The sequence below is a fragment of the Mauremys mutica genome, chromosome 20 (genome assembly GCF_020497125.1).
Source record: "Mauremys mutica isolate MM-2020 ecotype Southern chromosome 20, ASM2049712v1, whole genome shotgun sequence".
In the NCBI taxonomy this organism is placed as follows: Eukaryota; Metazoa; Chordata; order Testudines; family Geoemydidae; genus Mauremys; species Mauremys mutica.
Window position 1 is genome coordinate 7,349,230 of NC_059091.1, and position 20,733 is coordinate 7,369,962.

The following is a 20,733-nucleotide window of genomic DNA, read 5'->3' on the forward strand; positions in this document are numbered from 1 at the left end:
TTTTGAAGATTCTGCAGCTTGTACTAGCGCTAGCTGGAGTAGATGGCCTCTGCAGTGTGTGTATAGGAGAGATTAGGGTTACACTTTTCTCTGAGCAAAGCTTTGATTCCACTATGTCTTCCAGAGAAGTTTGTAGCTCCATCAAATGCACAAGCAGCCATCTGTTTGGGGTTCAATTTACAAGCATTTAACTCTTCTAAGATGTCACAGATGCAGCTTATGTGTCTTCTATAACCTGAACATCTAGAATGCATCTACTGGCCTACCACGGACATCAAGATAACATACGCAATGACTTAATACTTGATGCCTATTTGCATTGGTGCATTCATCAGCCATGTATGCACATATTTTGAATATGGTGAGAGAGTTCTTCACTTTTTCAACTGCTGAGTGCATGGCTTGCTTCTAGAGAGTCAGCTGAGTTTTTTCAGAAAGACAGTGAGCATTTGCCAGTCTTGTTGGAAACCAGTGTCCAACTTTAGGATTAACAAGTGACAATGCACTTAACATTGGCCTTCAGTTTGTAGTGCGCGGTATCTCTTGCTTAAATAGAAAGTATGCTGCAACAGCCAAGTTGGTTCACATAAACTGAGTTGTGTCTCCAGCATTCTTAACAGCCTCATTAAGTTCTTCTAAAATTGGCTTTGACAGTGACTGGTTTATAAGGCTTTCTGCATGTTGATGCAGTCCAGAGGCATGGTGTTTTGCAGCCTTTTCATACAGGTTGTCAGTATTGGCTCAACTGATCAGTCTGGCAAACCAAACTCTTCCACTTTTACTATATAAATCCATGACATGCCCACATCTTGAATACTGTGTGCAGTTCTGGTCACCCCATCTCAAAAAAGATATATTGGAATTGGAAAACATTCAGAGAAGAGCAACAAAAATGATTAGGGGTACAGAACAGATTCCATATGAAGAGAGATTAAAAAGATTGGGACTTTTCAGCTTTGAAAAGAGACGACTAAGAGGGGATATGATAGAGGCTTATAAAATCTTACTGGTGTGAGAAAATGAATAAGGAAGTGTTATTTACCCCTTCACCTAACGCAAGAATCAGGGGTCACCCAATGAAATTAATAGGCAGCAAGTTTAAAACAAACAAAAGGAAGTATTTCTTAAATTATAACAGGGTTCAAAAAAGAACTAGATAAGTTCATGGAGGTTAGGTCCATCAATGCCTATTAGCCAGGATTGGCAGGGATGCAACACAATGCTCTGAGTGCCCCTAGCCTCTGTTCGCCAGAAGCTGGGAGTGGATGACAGGGGACGGATCACTTGATGATTCCCTGTTCTGTTCATTCCCTCTGAAGCACCTGGAATAGTCACTGTCGGAAGACAGGATACTGGGATAGATGGACCATTGGTCTGACCCAATATGCCATTCTTACATAAAAAATAATTATAATAATAAAAAAGTTTAGTGCAGAAACTCCCCAACATAATGACCTCTTGAGATAGCGACTATGTGAGATAATGACCTTGGCAAATAATGCATTTTAAAAATCTTGGCCTACTACGAAACGTAGATTTATATGCGTTTCCCAGTCACAAATCTAGCATTCTGGAGCGAAGTCACTAAAACATAGTCCAATGCTCTGGCCGCTGTTTGTCGTGCCACCGTTCACTCTATTACTCCGCCCCAACGGCCCTGCACTGTTACCTTCTGCTGCCACCTGGAACTGTGACCTCTGAGAGTCGGTCTCTCGAGGTTCCACCCAGCTCTCAGTGATTTCAGCTCTCAGTGGGGGAACCTCACAGCGAGTGCCGGCTGGGCCATCTCTTCCACAGAAATGCTGTCCTGCAGCAGCATGCTGTCTAAGCACTTAGATCTGATGATCAGTGATTTCCTGGCTTTGGCTACACTTGCATTTCAAAGCGCTGCTGCGGCAGCGCTGCCGCGGCAGCGCTTTGAAGCGCTAAGTGTAATCAAAGCACCAGCGCTGGGAGAAAACTCTCCCAGCGCTGTCCGTACTCCACTTCCCTGTGGGGAATAACGGACAGCGCTGGGAGCGCGGCTCCCAGCGCTGGGGCTTTGACTACACTGGCGCTTTGTAGCGCTGCAAATTTGTAAGTGTAGCCAAGCCCTTCAGCTCTAGTGGTCACTTAACAAGCCAAAAGACTCCCTATGAAGCCTAATCATCTCTCTCTCTCTAAACAGGAGAGGAAGGGACAGGTCAAATAGTGCCTGAGACTTAGACGGAGTCCACACCACCAAGCAAAACACCTGTGCCCCACCCACCCTCTCCTCACTAGGATATGGCATCCAAACATCCTGCTTAGGAAGTGCAGTTCAGTTGAGCGTGACCAGTGCTTAATTTGTAATGAAAAAGGTGCTGGGGCTCAAGTAAGTTTGTTCCTTTCATAACTGATATGGTAAGCCCAGAGGTGCCGGGGCTCTGAACTGCCAAGCCCAGAGGTGCCGGGGCTCAGCCTAGCACAAATTAAGCACAGAGGGAGGCCCCCTCATTCAGTCAGGCTAAGCACAGTTCGGCTGCCCTTTACTCACACAATAAGGAGAACAACATTTCATGACCCCCACATTTAATACTTCAGTGATTTGTAACCCAACACCAGCCAAAGTTGATCAGTTGGGCAGCACAGCTCTGTCTGCCGGATACCTAGGCAGAGTAGGTGAGTTCATGTAAACACAATCTGGTCCTGAAGCCTTTCCGCCCTCCACTGGCTAATCACTAGCTGTCAGGGGAGAGCTCTTTTAGACCTTGCTTACAAATCATAATTTTAAATGATAAGGTAGGCCAACATTGCCGAAACGAATGTGCCGACATGGTCATAAGTAACAGCTGCATGAGGAAGCCAGTCTTTGTTCATACTTTTCAAACCCATTCTGCTTTCTCAGGTCCAAGTATTTTCTCGCATACTGTGTATGCTTTTAAAGTGTGTATTAATGTTTGAATTTAAATTCAAATTTGCAACCAACAACTAAATTGGCAACATTGCATGAAAGTGGGGGGGTGTTGGGGAAATTCGGGGGGGTCTAGGGAAATCCCTGGGCCCAGGAAAGGCTAGTGTCACTGCCTGACATCACCCCAGATCCTCTTCTACCTGCTTCATTGCAGCCCCCACAGTGGGAACAGCCTCCTATAGATTCTCCTTCGCTGTGGATTTTGGACTGAGCTCTTCCTGTTGGCTGCTGTGTGTCATATCAAGACAAGCTCTTCAGAGACAGAAAACTTGCTTGTGTGTATGTTTGGAAAGCACCAAGTTTGGGGCCAGGATCATCCCTGCTGGCTGAGCTCTGCCTGATGCCCAGTCTTTGGCTATGTCTACACTACACAGCTTTTAGCGCCATGGCTGTGCTGCTAAAAGTCACGCAGTGCAGCCACTGTTTGTCAGCTCTTCCGCTGACAAAAGACTTCTACTCTCAACGAGCAGCATTTGACAACGCACTGTTCACACTGGCACTTGTTGTGGCAAAACTTTGTCTTTTGAGAGGGGGGGAAGGGTTCAGGGAGTGTTAACACCTCTGAAAGACAAAAGTTTTTCCATTCAATTGCCAGTGTAGACATAGCCTTAAGCACTCCAGTGCCCCAGAGTGGACTATCACAGCATAGCCAATGAGGCATGCCAGCGCCCTCTGGCTAGGCATTTTGAATACACTCTCTCTATGCTAACTTGATTTAAGCTTTGAGTATCCTCTAGGGGCTAGGCTATAGCACTGGGCTTCTGCTGTCAGACAGTCCCTGTGGCCATGCAGATGGATTTCATTTCAGAGTGGCTGCTTCCTTGAAGCAGGTTAAGAGGCTGAGTTGCCTTCCCCCAACATTTAGGTGCTGTGAAGACCCCAGAGACAGGGGGAGCCTCATAACAGGTCACAGAACTTAGCCCAGGGAGTGGAACTAGAGCACAGGCCTCTAGCAACTGAGCTAGAGCAACTGCAATTCCTAGCATCACTGCTTTGTATTCGATTCTTTCCAGGGATGTATTAGGCAAAGGCCTCTCTGCACCAGTTATGGAGACCTTTCCCTAGACCGAGGTATTTCACTAGGTTTCCACAGACTGGCACCTACTGGCATCAGAAGGATGGATAGATGCAGAGCAGCGTCACCCTGGCCCCGCCATTCGTACTGTGGACCCTTTCTTATCCACTGTGATGTCAGAGGCAGAGAAAACCCAGCTTGGCTTTCAGAGCCCAAGTGTTGCGAGAGGCCAGAGTCTGGGAATGCCCTCTCTTCCCTAATGGGCACATCCTAATAAGAACAAAGAACAACTTTAATCTTTGTTTATGGTGATTGTTCTGGACTGCGGAGGTGGGGGGAGGTGCCTGGGACTGAAGGGATTGCTGTGTCAGCCTGAAGAAGACTAGAGCTGGAATTTGGCCAGAACACAAGGATTAGATACACAGACTAGTGGGAAAGCAGCCTGGGAACTTGGCCACAGATGGTCAGAACCTCAGATGTTACTTCCTGAAGCTCACCAGCACCCACCACCACTCTGGGAGGAGAGCACGCCCCCTATTGAGTCACCCATCCCAAGTCCTGCAGCACCCAAAAGCTCCCCCAGGGGCAAGGCCTTGCCCTCCTTATCTTACCAAGGTCTACCCAGAGCACAGCCCTAGGCAGCATGGCTGCAGGTACAAGTATCATCAGCTAGCCGGTGGGTGCACACTAGGGTGACCAGATGTCCCGATTTTATAGGGACAGTCCTGATTTTTGGGTTTTTCTTATATAGGCTCCTATTACCCCTCACCCCCATCCCAATTTTTCACACTTGCCGTCTGGTCACCCTAGTGCACACACATAGAGGAAAAGGCCAAACTGGCTCCCTGTATGCCAAGAACACACCAAGCACCTGCATTCTGTATATCAATACAGTATTTATTCACCTTCCCTCAGTCAGGGCCAGGCCAGACAGATTTGGTTAGGAGGCAGGGATACCCCCACCTGCATTAGGACATTCACAACCGCTCACGATAGACTAGACACAGGAGGCACACTCAGCAGGAAGCTGGCTCCATCACATGGCGAAGAGGATGAGGAAAGCCACCATCAGGCAGAAGAGCCCCATGGCCTCGGAGAGTGCAAAGCCCAGGATGGCGTAGGAGAACAGCTGCTGTTTCAGGGAAGGGTTTCTATGAGGGGAGGAAGAAAGCACCAGTCAGTGAAGCACGTAGGAGCATAGTGAGCATCCCCCAGGCTGCCGGGCTGGGCACGGCAGCCCAAGAGTCAGATACACCAATGTGCATTGCCAGCTCCTAATGGTCCATGAGATTCTTTGCTCTTGATCAACCCCTCTGGCTGATCCCCAGGACAGTCTCAAAGGGAGCCAGGCACAGTCCTCTTGGCCAGAGGGAGAAACCACTACAACGCAGAGTCGTGGGAAGGTCAGGAAAGTCCCAGATCTCCCATACCATAAAACTGCCTGGGAGTGTTCAGACTAGTGCAGTCCTAGCCTCTCCCACCAGGGGGCACTATAGTGATTGCTGGCTACAGTGGAGTTCCCAGATGGGTGAGCCCTAGATTCACTCCAGAGGGGTCTTTACATTCAAGAGTCCCAAATTCATGTATCTGACAGGTGTGTGATGGTCTGAAAGAAGCCTGACTTGATGCCTACACCTGTCCCCTGCTTTCTCAGGGCTGGGCAACAGCATTGGGATTAGCACGTAGAGCTGACAAAAATCCCCAGTGTTATGGGTTTAGGGTAAGAAACCAAAACCCACCCTGATCACTAGAGAGCGCCCCACAGCAGGAGGAAGTGGGAAAATCCCACTTTGTTTCAGAGCCACCAACAGGCTCCTTGGGCCAGCCCATGTTGCTGAGGAGAGGAGAACTCAGCACCAGGCTGCCAGCTCTGGAGACTCCGCAGTAGAGGCACAGCAGGGGACAGTGCCAGGGCAAGCTTTCCCACTGTCCCCTACAGCAGTGCTTCTCAAAGTGGTGGTCCGCGGACTGGTGCTGGTCCGCAGCGAGTTTCCTCATAAAAGCATTGAATAGGATAATAATATGGCACCGGTCCCTAGCACATTGGGGAAAAAAAACTGCCGGTCCCCCACATCAGATAGCTTGAGAAGCACTGCCCTACAGCATGCCCCATCCTGCCCACGACCCCTCTAGCGGAAGTTTGGCTTCCACGGCCCACTCAAAAGCATCCACTAGAACTGGTTGGAAAGGGGGCATTCTCACCCATAAAGGATGAGCTTGAAACCCACCAGATTCATTTGACCCACAGACGGTGGCAGATTTCAGGCTGGATCTGAATCCGTGCCCTAGACAGGAAGGGCTTGATGCTCAGGAAGAGTCCTCAGCTGTCCTGTTCCTACCCCAAATCTCCTGCTTATACAAAGGATTAGTCAGACCGATTTAGAAATGCTCCTCATGGACAGTTTACGGTCCCTTCCACTGAGAGCCAAGAGCACTGGCCACAGGACTGTAACAGACTAGGCACTGTGTCCAGGTTCAAAGGAATCCATCGCTACTCCTTTTAAAGAGGCCTATCGCATAAGGAGCTGCCATCTTAACAGGCGGACGCTGCACAGGACAGCTTAAAGAATCCAAGTCCCACATGGATGCACAGGAAGAGCAGGAGATTGAGTTCACTCTTAACAGCCTTTCCCTTACAACTGCTCTGATGGGTCTTGCTTTCACTTGCACCCCGGCTCTGAGGCTCGTGCTGGGAAGTCCTAGCCACACGTAGTCAATTATTTTTTGTCACGGTCCAAATTGCTTGGTCAAGGTATAACTAAGTCCAGACTCCAGAGAAAGTAATAAAAAAATCAATAATGATAAGAAGATTTTGGAGTCCGTTCAAAAGCATCTGGCGGTCCAGATTTGGCCCATGGTCTGCTTGATACCAGGGCTTTTGAGCGGAGCCCGGAGCTGGAGCGCGGAGCAGCAGGTTTTTGCCTGGAGCTGGAGCGGAGCCAGAGCACAGCTCCAAAGCCCCTGCTTGAGACCCCTATCCCAGGCCCTGCCTGCACCAGCTGTAACCAAGCCAGGGGACAGGGTTAAAGCAGGGGAAGCGCTAACCGATATTGGCTCATTCCTTACCTGGCATAGCCAATAATGAGGCTGCCGAATACGGTTCCAATGCCAGCACCAGAGCCGGCTACCCCAACGGTGGCAGCACCAGCACCGATGAACTTCGCCGCGGTGTCAATGTCCCGGGAGATGGAGCTGGTGTGGACCTCCCGGCGCACAGCTTGGAAGAGGGCATTCTGGGGTGCTGGGGTGGAGCCGAGCTAGGATGAGTTGAAGGGATGAGAGTGAGGTTCAGCTGGAGATGGAGCGCTACAAGTGTTTTTTGCCAGCTCTCTACCAGGGCATGGCCATGGAAACATCTGCCCTGAGCGGACTAAGGACCACAAGAACCCAAGTTTCCCGCATGGCCTGGAGAACTGACTTCATGGGCCTCTAGAGGGGTGAAGTATCAGAGGGGTAGCCGTGTTAGTCTGGATCTGTAAAAGCAGCAAAGAGTCCTGTGGCACCTTATAGACTAACAGACGTTTTGAAGCATGAGCTTTCGTGGGTGAATACCCACTTCGTCGGGCGAGGTTGTGAGTTAGGCTAAAGAGAGGGGCATAATCAATGCAGTGAGCCACAGAACTGGGAGCCACTTAAATTCAGCTCTCACAGACCCCTTGTAACCTCAGACAAATTGCTTCACTTTGGTGCCTCAGTTTCCCCATATGGATGGGCAATTCTGATCTCCCTGGGGTTTTAGTAAGTGAAGGCCCTGTGACTTGCTAGGCCTGGCAATGAATGCCTTAAAACGACCGTCGAGCTGGATTTCCAGCATTATAAAGCACTGGCCTAGCATTCCTGAGATATTGAGCTTACAGCAGTCTAATGCTCCTGCTGCACCGCCCCCTCCCCCTCATTTCTATAGCGCCTTTCACATGAAGGATCCCAAAGTGCTTTACACATTTTAATTCTAATACATGATCCTTCTGTGAAGTTCTTTACCCACCGCTGAACTGCAGCCATGGCTGGGGTGGAATTTGGCAGCCGTTTAGCCGTGTAGAATACTTCTGGTCAGGAAGTGACTTCTCAGTTGGGCCCACATGAGGAATTTGTGGGAGCAGACTAATTACACGTTGAGAGCTGGCTGGGACTCCAGGGCTAACCTCCTTGCATGTGCCAGAGGATCCCGAGCTCACTGTTACACCTAATCTGAAATACAGCTTGCAGCAGCACTGCGCCCTCCAGTCCCATGCTGGGGGATCGGTTCAGAGTTGACTTGTAAGGAAGAGCACCTCCTACTGAATCCCCGATCCCTTTCCACAGGGAGAGCTTGCAGCACTGTTAACATGCTTTCTTCTGTTGCCCAGATTTTCCTCTTGCTTTATGATTCTCCCCTGAGTGATTAAGCCCAGAAGCCTGAGAGAGCAAGCCAGCCCAGCTGAGCCTCCTCACCCAGCAGGGATTCCCACCCCCCAGCTTCGCTCTAGTCAAAGACTGCTATGGAGTGGAATGTTTGCTCTGTACGCCCCCTGCTGGGCCCAATGTTTAAGTCAATTCAAGCTCTGAAGATCCTCTCCACTTTCATGGTCCAAGCTCAGCATTTTACCTCATCTGTCCTGGCCTCAGGCCTGCTCAGCAGGGAGGCAGAGACTGGTCTGCACAGCAGCCTCGAGCTGTTCCTCACCTGCAGACAGACAAAGTAGTCATTCAGACGGAGCCGCTCTGCCCAGAGAGGCAGTGCAATACAATCCATACCAGATACCCAGTGCCAGCTTCCTGCAATAATCTGTCAGATCAGTTATGCTGAGAGTGGAAAAGAACTGGAGCAGTATTTCCCCCACCTTGCAGCTCTGCATGGGGCGGCAGCATTTACATAGCGCCTAAAGTGTGCCAGGCTCTCCCCCAGTTGTTAGCTGGGGCTGGCCCAATGCGGAGTGACTGAATTATTGTCAGGGACACCAGAGCAGCTGTTGCTCCAAGAGTCAAGACGGGATGTCTTCTGCAGTTCATCCGCATGAAGGTCCCTCCGGTGGCGGGGTGGACAGCCTGATCCTGGAAGGGGCTGCGTACCTTCAGAAGTCAGGCCATGAATGCCCTGCCGCAGTTCTCTGAGTTAAATCCAGCTCTGGCATAAGTGGAAGCAACGGCCATTGAGTCCATGGCTGAATGTGGCACTCCATGTCTCTGCCATGGGGGCAGAGGAAAGGTAGCACTTTCCCCAAGGGCAGCAGGAATCCACACACTTGGTAGCAGCACTGTGTTGCCACTTCCTGTTTTAATACGTTCCAAACCAAACTTATTCCCAAGCGGGGCTTAATTTGTAATGAAAGAGTTGCCAGGGCTCAAGCAATTTTTTTTTACTTTCATAACTGATGTGGCAAGCCCAGAGGTGCCGGGGCTATGAACTGCTAAGCCCAGAGGTGCCGGGGCTATGAACTGGCACAAACTAAGCACTGTTCTCAAGCCTCTGCGCGTTCCCACAGCACAGTCCATGCGAAGGCAACACAAAGGATGAAGGTTACCAAATGCTGCCTCTTCATGGACCAGTATGGCCCAGGACAGTCCATCATGGACGGTAATCCTGATCACTCTTGCCCCTGGAGCTGGCGGAATAACTAGGACAGCGAGTAACCATTACCTTGAAACCAGCCACAGTCAATGTGAATTTATGCCCTACTGGAACCCCAACACAAGACTAACACAGAAGGGAGGAGAGAGGAACTGAACTGGGAAACACAGGGGACAGTAACTTACCCCAGGGCAGACACGCACCATCCAAGAGCCAACCCTCTTTTACTGAGGTCTTGTCTAAAGTACAGGGAAAAGTCAATCTAAGCTATGCAATTTGAGTTACATGAATAGCGTAACTCAAGTCGACGCAGCTTAGATCTACTTACCGTGGGGTCCACACTACACAACGTCCTCCATTGACTCCCCTTACTCTTCTCAATCCCGTGGAGTACAGGAGTTGATGGGAGAGCGATCTGTGGTCAATTTAGCGGGTCTTCACTAGATCCACTAAATTGACCACCGATGCATCGATCACCACAGGTGGATCCCCTGCTAAGTGTAGACAAGCCCTGAGACTCTACACACTTAGATGGTAAATGGAGAGTGCCTCCCATTTACCATGGGATCACCTTATTGCTGGCACTTGCCACTCCGGGCCAGGCTAGCACAGAGTTAGCAGGAAGCACCTCCAGTTAATCACTGTTTCCCTCCCCACCTACGAACTGAGGGAACAGGAGGCTGGGGCGGCCATATTTGTTGTAGACATCTGGACTGAACTCAGCAGATCAGAGCAGGGATTCACTTAGTGTCAGGCGACTGAAGCCAGGGTGAAGCATATAGCTAAGCAGGGCCCACCTACAGTAGGGCACTGTGGCAGGGGAGGAGGTCTCCACAACATAGCTCTGTGGGTCAATGTAGACAAAAGCGTCTGAGATGTGCCACAGCCTTGGGTGGAGCAGAGCTTGAGGCATGATTAGGGATCCCTTGACACTACAGAATCTCTGAAGCATGTTGTGGGAATAACCAAGTCCTGACGTGCGGGCCCTGAGGGCAGGCAGACTGGCACCAGGGCAGGGTTACTGAAAGCCAGCAGCCAGTTACAAGTCTAATGGGCTGGCATCCCCAACATGGCAGCTTAGCTTAGAAGGAAGTTTTATTACACCTCCAGAGACAGGAAACGCCACCCAGCTAATTAGTAGCAAATAGGAAAAGGTTACTAGAGTGCCGAGGCATTCATTGGTAACTGGCTAAGAGCCCCATCCATTTTGGATAAGATGTAGACAGCAGCTACCCTCATCTTTGATACTGAAGTGTGGTCTGTGGTGACTACAATTCCCAGCATGCACAGCATCAGTAATACCCACAGTCCTCACCTCCATACTGAAAATGAGGCTGGCCATGCAGCATATGGGCCATGCTTTAGCCACCCTTACTTTAAGCAGATACAGACTGATGTGAAATCTACTTGTTTTCAAACACACTCCCCTAGAGGCAGAATGTCCTAGGAGAACAAGACTGGGAGTCAGGGCTCCTGAGTTCTATTCCTAGCTTTGCCGCTCACTTCATGGGAGACTGCAGGCACCTGTGTCTCACTTCCCTGTCTAGACAATGGAGATAGCACTTACCTATGTGGCAGGGGATTGTGAAGATTAGCTAGTATGTTGAAAAAGTATTGCAGAAATGCCTACTATTAGAATGGATTAAAAAAATGGGATTTTCCGCTACTCACTAGGGCAGGAGCAGAGACGAATTTTGCACAGGCATACATGTTCGGGGACAGCAGGGGGTCACAAAACTGGAAGAGAAACCAAAACACCACATTAGGAATCCACATCGCCCCACAATTTCTACCATTCACTGCAATGGAAACATGCTGCAAAGGGGGGTGGGTGGGTGGGATTCCCAATGAATGTGCCAAAAGTTCAAAACAATATTACCAAAGTGATAATATTGATAACGACAGATAACTGGGATCATCACAAAGAAGTGACAACAGCTGGGAGAAGGGGGTATGATCATTTATTGCACAATATCAGACGCACCAGAAAAGTGCAAAGCTAATCCCATGAGAACCCACAAGGGGTTGAACAGTGCAGGCCACTGACGAAGACCCTGGAATGGAAGCAGAGCACAAAATCCTCAAGTATTTAGACTGTAAGATTCTTTGGACAGGGATCAGCTCTTTCTTCTGTTTGTACAGTGCCTAGCACAATGGTGTCCTGGTCCATGACTGACAAATAAGGTAGGCAGCTCAGCTACCAGAGACCAATACCCACAGCTTGACTGAGCTTTAAAACACAGGCACCATACTGGAATGGAGAGTGTCACAGATACGATGGGAAAAAACCCGTCAGGGTCCTGTGTGATCTGGTAGATGACTGGGACTCAGGACATCTGGGTTCTACTTCCCACTGCTGCTCACTCAATCATAGGGAAATCACTCTGTCTCAGTTTTCCCGTATGGGGATATAATTTACTTACTCTGTGTAGAGTGCAAAACTCAAGTCATTTGCTTTTGTAAAGAGCTTTGGAGTTTCTCAGGAGACAACAAAGTATCTTCATGCCCCATCCCCTGATCCAGAACCATCCTCAGGTTCTGGGACTCCTTCCAAGCCCCCAGTAGCAGAGCCCCCTTCATCCAGGACTTATGTGGTTGAGCCAAACCATTCTCCAGGAGCACTTGCATTAAGTTTCCCTCAGACTTCTAACACTCAGGGTCAAATAAGTTAGAGATGGGAACGGCCCATTACCTCCTGCACAAATGGTCAGTGACACTCAGATCCCCACGGTCATTTTCAATGTGCATTAATACTCTGCGTGCCCCAAGCACTTTTCACCCAAGGATCCTCAAGCTTGTGATAGACATTAGGGAGAAGCAGAGTGGTCTAGTGGGTAGTGCACTAGACTGGGAGCCCAGAGACTCCAGTTCTACTCCCAGCCCTGCTACTGATCGCATAAGCAATTTGGGCAAGTCACTGCCCCTCTCATCCTGTGTGTTTAGACTATAAGCTTTTCAGAGCAGGGGCTGTGTCTTTGGCACCCAGGACAACTGGGCCCTGGTCTTGGCTGGAAACTCTACTGTAATAAAAATGGCAATGTAGGTCAGTATCACCTCCAGTGTACAGATAGAGACCAGACCCCCCTGGCAGATAGGAGGCTGAATAATTAAAACAAACTGGCAGGGGTTTGTCACTGACTTCTCAACCATGGCTTCCCCTCTGTGGTACATGCAGGTCCCAATTGCCCTAGCCCACTAGGAGCTCTGTGCTGGGGAAGGGGAGTAATTGCAGACTGAGATTTAGTTATCATTGGGGGGGGGCACGCTTGTTTTCAGGCACCACGTGGCTAAAGACACCGCAGGCTCCAGCTGGGTCTGTAAGGAGGCCGAGGCACTGACAGCAACCAACAGTTAAATGTAAGGCCACCCATTAGGCAACAAGCCACCAGGAGGCAGGGGAGAACAGGAGCCCTGGGGATGAAGAGGGCTGAGGATCCCAGGCCTAGCCCAACACACAGCCACCTAGTACCCCTCCTCCAGGCCAGGCCAGGCACCCACCCCCAGTCCCTTCCCCCACACCCCTACCTTTGCCCTCCTCTGCCACTTTCAACCCCGGCCCCTCCCCCCTCGCCCCCAGCGTTCCCCCTTCACCCCTATACCCCAGCCCCTCCCCCCACGTTCTCCCCCTTCCCCCACATCCCCAGCCCCTCCCCCCACGCCCTCACCCCCAGCCCCTCCTGGCTCCCAGCACCAGGGGCCTCCCCCGCGCCAGGCCAGGCCAGGCCGCCCGGCTCGGGTCGAGGACGCCGGGGGCCTCCTTACCCGGTGCTCGAGGAGGAAGGGCAAAGAGAGAAGGGTCTCTGCGCATGCGCGGGACCACAACGCGGCCCAGAGAGCGACGTCCGCGGCAGGCCGGAACTCGGCGGCCAACGAAGGGTATTAGAGGGAGCGGGTAGCGCCCAGAGCGTCCGCCCGGCAGGCAGGTCCCAGGAACAGCTCGTGCTGTGTGCCACAGCGCCACCTGCTGACCGGGAGGCGGTACTCTAGGAGCGCGACGCGCCGGCTGCAGGCCATGGAGCGGTACTACAGAGGGGTGAGCGCAGCGTCACCTGTTGGCCGAGGCTCAGGAGCACGGGGTGCAGCGCCCCCTACTGACCTGGAGGGATACTGCAGGCGAGTGCAGCATCTTCTACAGACCCAGGGCAGTACTGCAGGTGGATGCAGTGCCTCCTACTGGTCCAGAGGCAATACTGCAGGTGGTTGCAGCACCACTTACTCACCTGGGTTGATACTGCAGGAGGGCAGAGGGCATGGTGACAACTGCCGGGCCAGGGCAGTCCTGCCAAGGCTAATGCTGCAGCACGGTGCTCTGATCCAGGGACGGTACTGTGTGGGGAAGTACAATGCCATCTGCTGGATCGGGCATCATTTGCATAATGCCATTTGCCCAGCAGCAGAGCTAAAGCTTAGGAAGCAGTGCCCAGGTAGGGGGTATTTTCCTCTGGGGATTATCTAGCATTCCATGCAATACCGGCCTCGTGACGAAACCTGGTGCATCCAAAGGGAAAAGAAACACCAGAGTAAAAAAAAGTAAAATCACCCTCCAGAACTTGAGTCCAAGATAAAGTGCTCCTAGCAGGGCAAGGTTGTGCATGTCCATGCAGAAAGGGCTGAGCACATCAGGGCAACAGAGATACCCCTCCTTGTGCCCCCCTTCCAGGCCTGCTGCTTGGGTTGAGATGGCATCTTTATAGAGACAAGGTGGGTGAAGTAATACTAGCTTTCGTGCTACACACCCTGCATAAATGGAGTCTTTATGGCAGAAGCCTCCATTATCTGTAACCCACCATTCCTGCATGTGCTCCAGTTCTCCCCCTAGTGCTCTGAACTGCATACTGCAAACTCCAGTCACTGATGTCAAAACCTGGGGTGTACTGTTAAAGTTAGACCCCTAAATTCCTATTTAGGCTCCTAAATGTCCTGGCAAGTGCAGAGTGGCCACAGCTTTCACTGATTCCTGTAAATCAAGCCACTCATTTGCAAGTATTAGTGAAAATTCAGGGCCCAAAGTCAGTGTCACTGCAGATAGAGGCTGGTGTTGCACCTGAGAGGCCTGGAAAGGACCCTGGCCCTGTTTGCATTCCTGAGTCTCATGGTGGCTAGATCCCTCTTGAAATCCAACCTTCTTTCTCCTGTTATGATTAGCAAGAACAGTGGCTATCTGCTGTTCTAGGCTCTAGCTGCTAGTGGCAGTGTGGTCTGGGAGGCTAGGGCACTGTGGTGGGAGTTGAGACACCAGGATTTTGTTCCTGACTCTGCCCCTGAGTCACTGCCCTATTCTGTGCCTCAGTTTCCTCTCCCACCCTTTGTCTGCTTCGTAAGGTCTTTGGTAGAGGGACTGTATCTGTGCAGCACTTAGCCCAATAGAGCCCAGTCTCAGCTGGGACCTCCAAGCTCTACCACAATACAGATCATAATTGCTGCTAATAAAAGTTCCCCAGCACCTTGTGTTTGTCCCTAGCATTTAAATATTGCATAGAGGCACATTTGTGAAACCAAAGTGGTTCCTGACTCTGGCTAGTTGAAAATCCCTGTGGAAATCAGTGCTTTTACAGATGGCCTGTTTTTCTGGTGGAGGAAGAGGCCTGGGCTGGTTTTGCCCAAAGTGAGTGTGGAGGCAGCTGCTTGACTTCAACCAGCAATTCAGCTCTCAACCTCTCTGGAAGACCCTGGGGCAACAGGACAGCCTGTGAGTTTATGATGTTGTGAGAGGCTGGAATTAGGGCCCTGGGGAAGGGAAGACGCTGCCGAGAGTGTGGAACAGCCTTTAGCTTTATTGGCAGCCTGTTTAACTCTGATGCCTAAAGAGCATTCTGGGGAAAGAGGGTCTTTGCTAAAATTTCACACACACCCCCTCTCACCCCTTCAACTAAAGCTGGGGCTCACTAATCACCAGGGAGCCCCTAAATCAGCAGGGATTTCCCCAGGGATACTGCGGTTTTGGGGAAGTAGCTTCCGTTTCAGCAACCATGAAACAGACAAACCAAAAACAAGAAATGTTGTTACGGACATTTTGCCCAGCTCCAGGGTTAAGGGGTTTAGATGCCTTCTGGGTCTCTGGCCACCAGAGGGAGGCACATTCTCTCTCTCTCAATCTCTCATACACACACACGAACAATCCTCCCACACTCACTCCCTGGCACACATGGACACATGTGCCTGGGGCACTAAGAGCCGAGAGCCCCAGCAGCTGAATGATCTGCCTGCCCCGGCCCAGCCACACTGTGTTGGGGGGAAGCTGCCCCTGCTTGGGATACAGGACTCCAGTCTCCAGGCCCACCAAGCTGGCCCCCTTCTCCACCACCAGGTGGGCTCCCTGCCACCCCCCACCCCCAGCTGTCTGCAGGCCTCAAGGGCAGCCATGCCTGGGGCATCTCATGCGGTGGCTATGGCAGGCTCTGCTTGGGGACTGCCTGGCTGGACTATGGCTGCTGGTTCCTCAGCCCCAGCCAGCTTTGGCACCTTCCAGCACTGACCTCCAGGGCTCCCAGCTGAGTCCCTTGGCGGGTCAGCGGAGGTCACTCCTATTCTATAGTAATGGAGCCCATTGCAAGTGGAGCTCCCACCAGCTCCACCAGGGGGAGCCAACTCCTGCCTCAGACTGGCTGAGAGCAGTTCCCACCAGCTCCTCCAGGGGGCACCCTTTCATCTTCCCAGTCTTGGGTGCTGCACAGAGACCCCCAGTTAGGGTGACCAGATGTCCCGATTTTATAGGGACAGTCCTGATTTTTGGAGCTTTTTCTTATATAGGCTCCTATTACCCCCGCACCCCTGTCCCGATTTTTCACACTTGCTGTCTGGTCACCCTACCCCCAGTTGAGTGGGGAGGGGGAATGTGTGTATCTGCATCCCCTTGAGAACAATGGAGAATCCCCTCCCAGAACCCCATTGGGGACCATGGGAGGTGCTGGACGCTGAGCACTTGGGAAGCTCTGTCCCTCGGTGACAGCCCAGAGGACACATGGTAGGGTGACCAGACAAGTGTGAAAAATCGGGACGGGGTGGGGGGTAAAAGGTGCCTAATTAAGAAAAACCCCAAATATCAGGACCATCCCTATAAAATCGGGACATCTGGTCACCCTAACACACGGGGAGCTGGGGGCAGAGATGGTGATGGAACCCAGGTATCCTGTGCCCCAGTCCAGTCTCTTTACTACAAGCCCTCCCTCGCGCTCTTTATATTTGCGATTTCCATCCCCCACCTCCCAGCCAGGGTGGAGGTGGGGCAGCCAGCAATCCAAGCCGCACCCATATGCCCACAAAGCTGATTCCCCGCCCCTGCATCTCTCCCCATCAGCTGCCAGGGCTCCTGCTCTAGCCATTAACCCAGCAGGGGTGGCCCGATGGGCACCTTATTGGGCAGAGTAGGTGGCAGGAGGCCTAATCAGAAGCGGGTGAAACCCCTCTCCCCCTCACTGTCCACGGTGCCCCAGAACACCAGCCCACGCCCCCCCAAACACTTGCCCCAGCCCCCTCTCCTCAAGCAGACGCTCCAGAGGGCTCTCCCTGCCCCCACCCTGATGCTCGTGAGCATAGGGTACATGGGTGGGGAGATCAGACTCTCCCTATCCCGTCCCAACATAGGACAAACCCATAACAGGTTGGCAGGCCTTGGCCGGTGAATTACGGGCCACCGCCAGCAGCGGCTGGCCCTGCCTGTACCTAGACTCCTACAGGCGGGGGAGGTGGGAGCAGGAGGGGGGACATGGCCCGCGGGACAACAAGAGGCAGGAATAGAAAAAAGCAAGAGCAAAAATGCGAAGCCCCCATAAAGCAGGGCTGGGCTGTAAATCAGGGGGACTGGCAGCCCTCTCTGGGGTTGTTTGTCCTGCCTGCTTCGGCCCCGGTGCTCTGCGGGAGCCGGTCCGGGGAGCGGGGCTGGGGATCCTGCAGAAATCCTATATTTAATCGGATTTGGGAGAAGGGGCCGATAAATCAAGGGGGCAGCTTTACGGTCTCGGAGGAAACAAACCTCTCCAGTAGGCACACCCAGGTGGGCGATAAAACCTCTCCTCCAGGCCCTGGGAGCAATTTCCCGGGACCCGAAGCAGCGGCATTGCAGGAATGTAATTTAGCACAGAGCCGATCCTGAGTTTAATTATCACTGCGGTGGAATTTCAATGCGGCCGATTCATCTTGCGACCCGCAGGAGAGGGATTTATATCGAATGTTATTTCATACCAATCCCGAATCTGCATTTTTATGTCGCTGCCTCCCTCCTGCACCGTGGCGAATCGGGAGGAAGGAGACCAGGGGGAGCAAGGCGGCTCCGCTGCAGGGAAGGAGTGTGTGTGGGGGGGATGTCTGCTCCTGCCCCGCTTGGAGATGCCTCGTGGTGCAGGGGTCGTCCCAGGGTGGGTCTCGGGCGGGGCAGGGTGGGGTGGGACAGGAGGGGGCATGGCCAGGGCAGAGCTATGCTCTGGCTATTCTGTGGCCCAGAGGAGTCATTGCAACAAGGGTAAAAGCTGGGGATACCCCCGTCTGCTGTACCCTGCATGGGGGGCTGAATTGCCCCCAGCTGCCTCCCCTTGGCTCCTGCCCCAGTGCAGGGATGAATCGGGCTCAACGTTGGGATCGGGACCCTAACTGCCTCCACAGAAGCCGGTGTGACTTCCCATGCACCACGCACCATGTGCCAGCCCATGCCAGCAGGAGTGGGGCAGTGCACTCTTCCGAATGGTGACCTCTGTGTGGGGTCCCGCAGGCGGGGCTGGGGTCAAGCAGGCAGGGGCGAGGTTACATGGGCAGGGGCATGCAGGTGGGGGTGGGGTCATGCAGGTACTTGAAGTCTGATGGGACCAGTAGGGGGCGCCAGTGGGTTTTCCCATGAGCCTTTCCCCCCCACCCCGCAAGCTGTTAACCCTTCTTGTGCCGGGGGCTCTCCAGTCCGAGCCCATACACCACCATACTGTGGCTCGCTGCCAACTGCCCTCCCCCCAACTTCTCCCTGTTGTTACAGTATCGCCCAGGGATCAGGCCTTTGAGGGCTGGAGGCTGCTTTGGGGGGCCAGAGTCCTTTTCCCATGAAAGAGCAGGAGAGGCATGTGGCAAATGGGATTCTCCGCCTCGTCCTGCCACAGACGCCCCGGGTGACCCTGTGCCAATCGCTGAGTCTCCCTGGGTTCTGGGCACTGCGGGCGGTGGTGGTTTCGAGGCCTGCCAGCGTGGGACTAACCCACACAACATTTCCACACTCACACACACACATACCCTGCCAGTCCCGTGGCTCTCCAGCGGCTGAGGCTGGAAGCCAGGTTCAATATCAAGTTGTCTTTGCTTAGCCCGAGGTTTCTGAGCGATGTCACTGACACACCTGCTCCTTGGGCCAGGAGGAAGCTGTTAACTCATCTTTAATGGGGACCGAATGGCTGGGCAGCAGTTCTGCAGAAAGGGACCTAGGGGTTACAGTGGACGAAAAGCTGAATATGAGTCAACAGTGTGCCCTTGTTGCCAAGAAGGCTAATGGCATTTTGGGTTGTATAAGTAGGGGCATTTCCAGCAGATCGAGGGATGTGATCATTCCCCTCTATTCAGCACTGGTGAGGCCTCATTTGGAGTACTGTGTCCAGTTTTGGGCCCCACACTACAAGAAGGATGTGGAGAAATTGGAGAGAGTCCAGCGGAGGGCAACAAGAATGATTAGGGGGCTGGAGCACATGACTTATGAGGAGAGGCTGAGGGAACTGGGATTGTTTAGTCTGCAGAAGAGAAGAATGAGGGGGGATTTGATAGCTGCTTTCAACTACCTGAAAGGGGGTTCCAAAGAGGATGGATCTAGACTGTTCTCAGTGGTAGAAGATGACAGAACAAGGAGTAATGGTCTCAAGTTGCAGAGGGGGAGGTTTAGGTTGGACATTAGGAAAAACTTTTTCACTAGGAGGGAGGTGAAGCACTGGAATGGGTTACCTAGGGAGGTGGTGGAATCTCCTTCCTTAGAGGTTTTTAAGGTCAGGCTTGACAAAGCCCTGGCTGGGATGATTTAGTTGGGTTTGGTCCTGCTTTGAGCAGGGGGTTGGACTAGATACATCCTGAGGTCCCTTCCAACCCTGAGATTCTATGATTCTATGATTAATGTGGAGGGAGGAGGCCCAAGATGCAGCTAAAACGTGTCAGCCCTGGCGGGGTAGAACTCCACAGGATAATTGGTTCCTAGAAGGTGAAGGGAAGGGACGGGGCTGGGTTTTAGCAGGGGCTGGGGGCACTGGTGCTTAGAGGTGGGAATGGAGCCCCCAGGGATCAAGCCAAGAAAAATAATCATTTAATCTATTGACTGATCAACTTATCAATATACACATCTCTATCTCTCGACTGCAGACCCTTCCCCCCCACCATCTTGCAGCCTCCCATGAGCACAGATGAGAGGACTGGAGTCTCCCATGAGCTAGGCATTGCAATTAGCTCCAGTCCAGGTACTGAGTGTAGGGGGCAGCTGGGATCCCAGGCTGGTGCAGCCGTCCCTGGCGACGCGTCAAGGGGAAACTCTGCTGCTAGTTACAGTGTGTTCGTTGCTTGTGAGTGATGGGGTTCACCCTAACGATCGCTCCTAATTAGCCTCAGTAGATAAACAATCGCTGCTTCTGGCCCTGGGTGGGATCTCTGGCAAAGGAGGAGAAGGGAACAGCAGAGGTCGAGGAGCGGGATGGAAGGTCACCACAACCAACTGAGAGGTGCTACCTGTAGCCTGAGAGGAGGGGGAGGGAGTGCTGTGGGGTGGCTAGAGCAGGGGAGGAAGGCTGGGAATCAGGACTCCTGGGTTCTATCCCTGGCTCCCAGAGGGGAATAGGAACTAGTGGTTAGAGCAGGGGTCATTGGGAGGGTCAGGTCTCCAAGTCCTGTTCCTAGCTCTGTGTGCAACTTTGGATGAAGTCGCGTCCCCCCCGTGCCTCAGTTTCCCCCCTCTGCCCAGTGAGGATTGTTGCTCCTGGGCAAAGTGCACATGTGGGGCTGGGTGCAGTTAGTTAAGGAGCATAAGGCAAATATCCCATCGCTGAATAGTGTACACGGCCCAGCAGCCACCTGCCAGTCGGACGAGGGTGTTGGCATGGGAGGAGCCAGCTCTGGGAGCCACACAGCGCACTGCTCACATGGGAAAGGAACAAGCATACGGGCAGAGGGAGAGCATCTGGGTCAGCTGGGCCCAGGTGTCCTGCGCCAGGGGACCAGAATGACCCTCAGATATTGGGGTGGGACATAGCTCCCCCCAGTTGTCAGGGAAGATGCTGGCAGGGCCGGTGTGGG

General features: G+C 52.5%; 1 protein-coding gene across 2 annotated transcripts; it reads right to left on the reverse strand.

The window, feature by feature from the left end:
* Positions 1-4,823: 4,823 nt before the first annotated feature.
* Positions 4,824-14,110, reverse strand: ATP5MC2 (ATP synthase membrane subunit c locus 2). Of its 2 annotated transcripts, none has more exons than XM_044995760.1 (5): positions 14,036-14,110; positions 11,167-11,232; positions 8,533-8,610; positions 7,014-7,204; positions 4,824-5,098 (listed from the first exon to the last, which is right to left on the reverse strand). In XM_044995760.1, the coding sequence occupies exons 1-5, from the start codon at positions 14,093-14,095 to the stop codon at positions 4,984-4,986; spliced, it is 510 nt and encodes a 169-aa protein (XP_044851695.1). In that variant the 5' UTR covers positions 14,096-14,110; the 3' UTR covers positions 4,824-4,983. The 2 variants fall into 2 exon arrangements, with proteins under 2 accessions (XP_044851695.1, XP_044851696.1); XM_044995761.1 differs by lacking the exon at positions 14,036-14,110 and adding an exon at positions 13,258-13,349.
* Between the last annotated feature and the right edge of the window lie 6,623 nt (positions 14,111-20,733).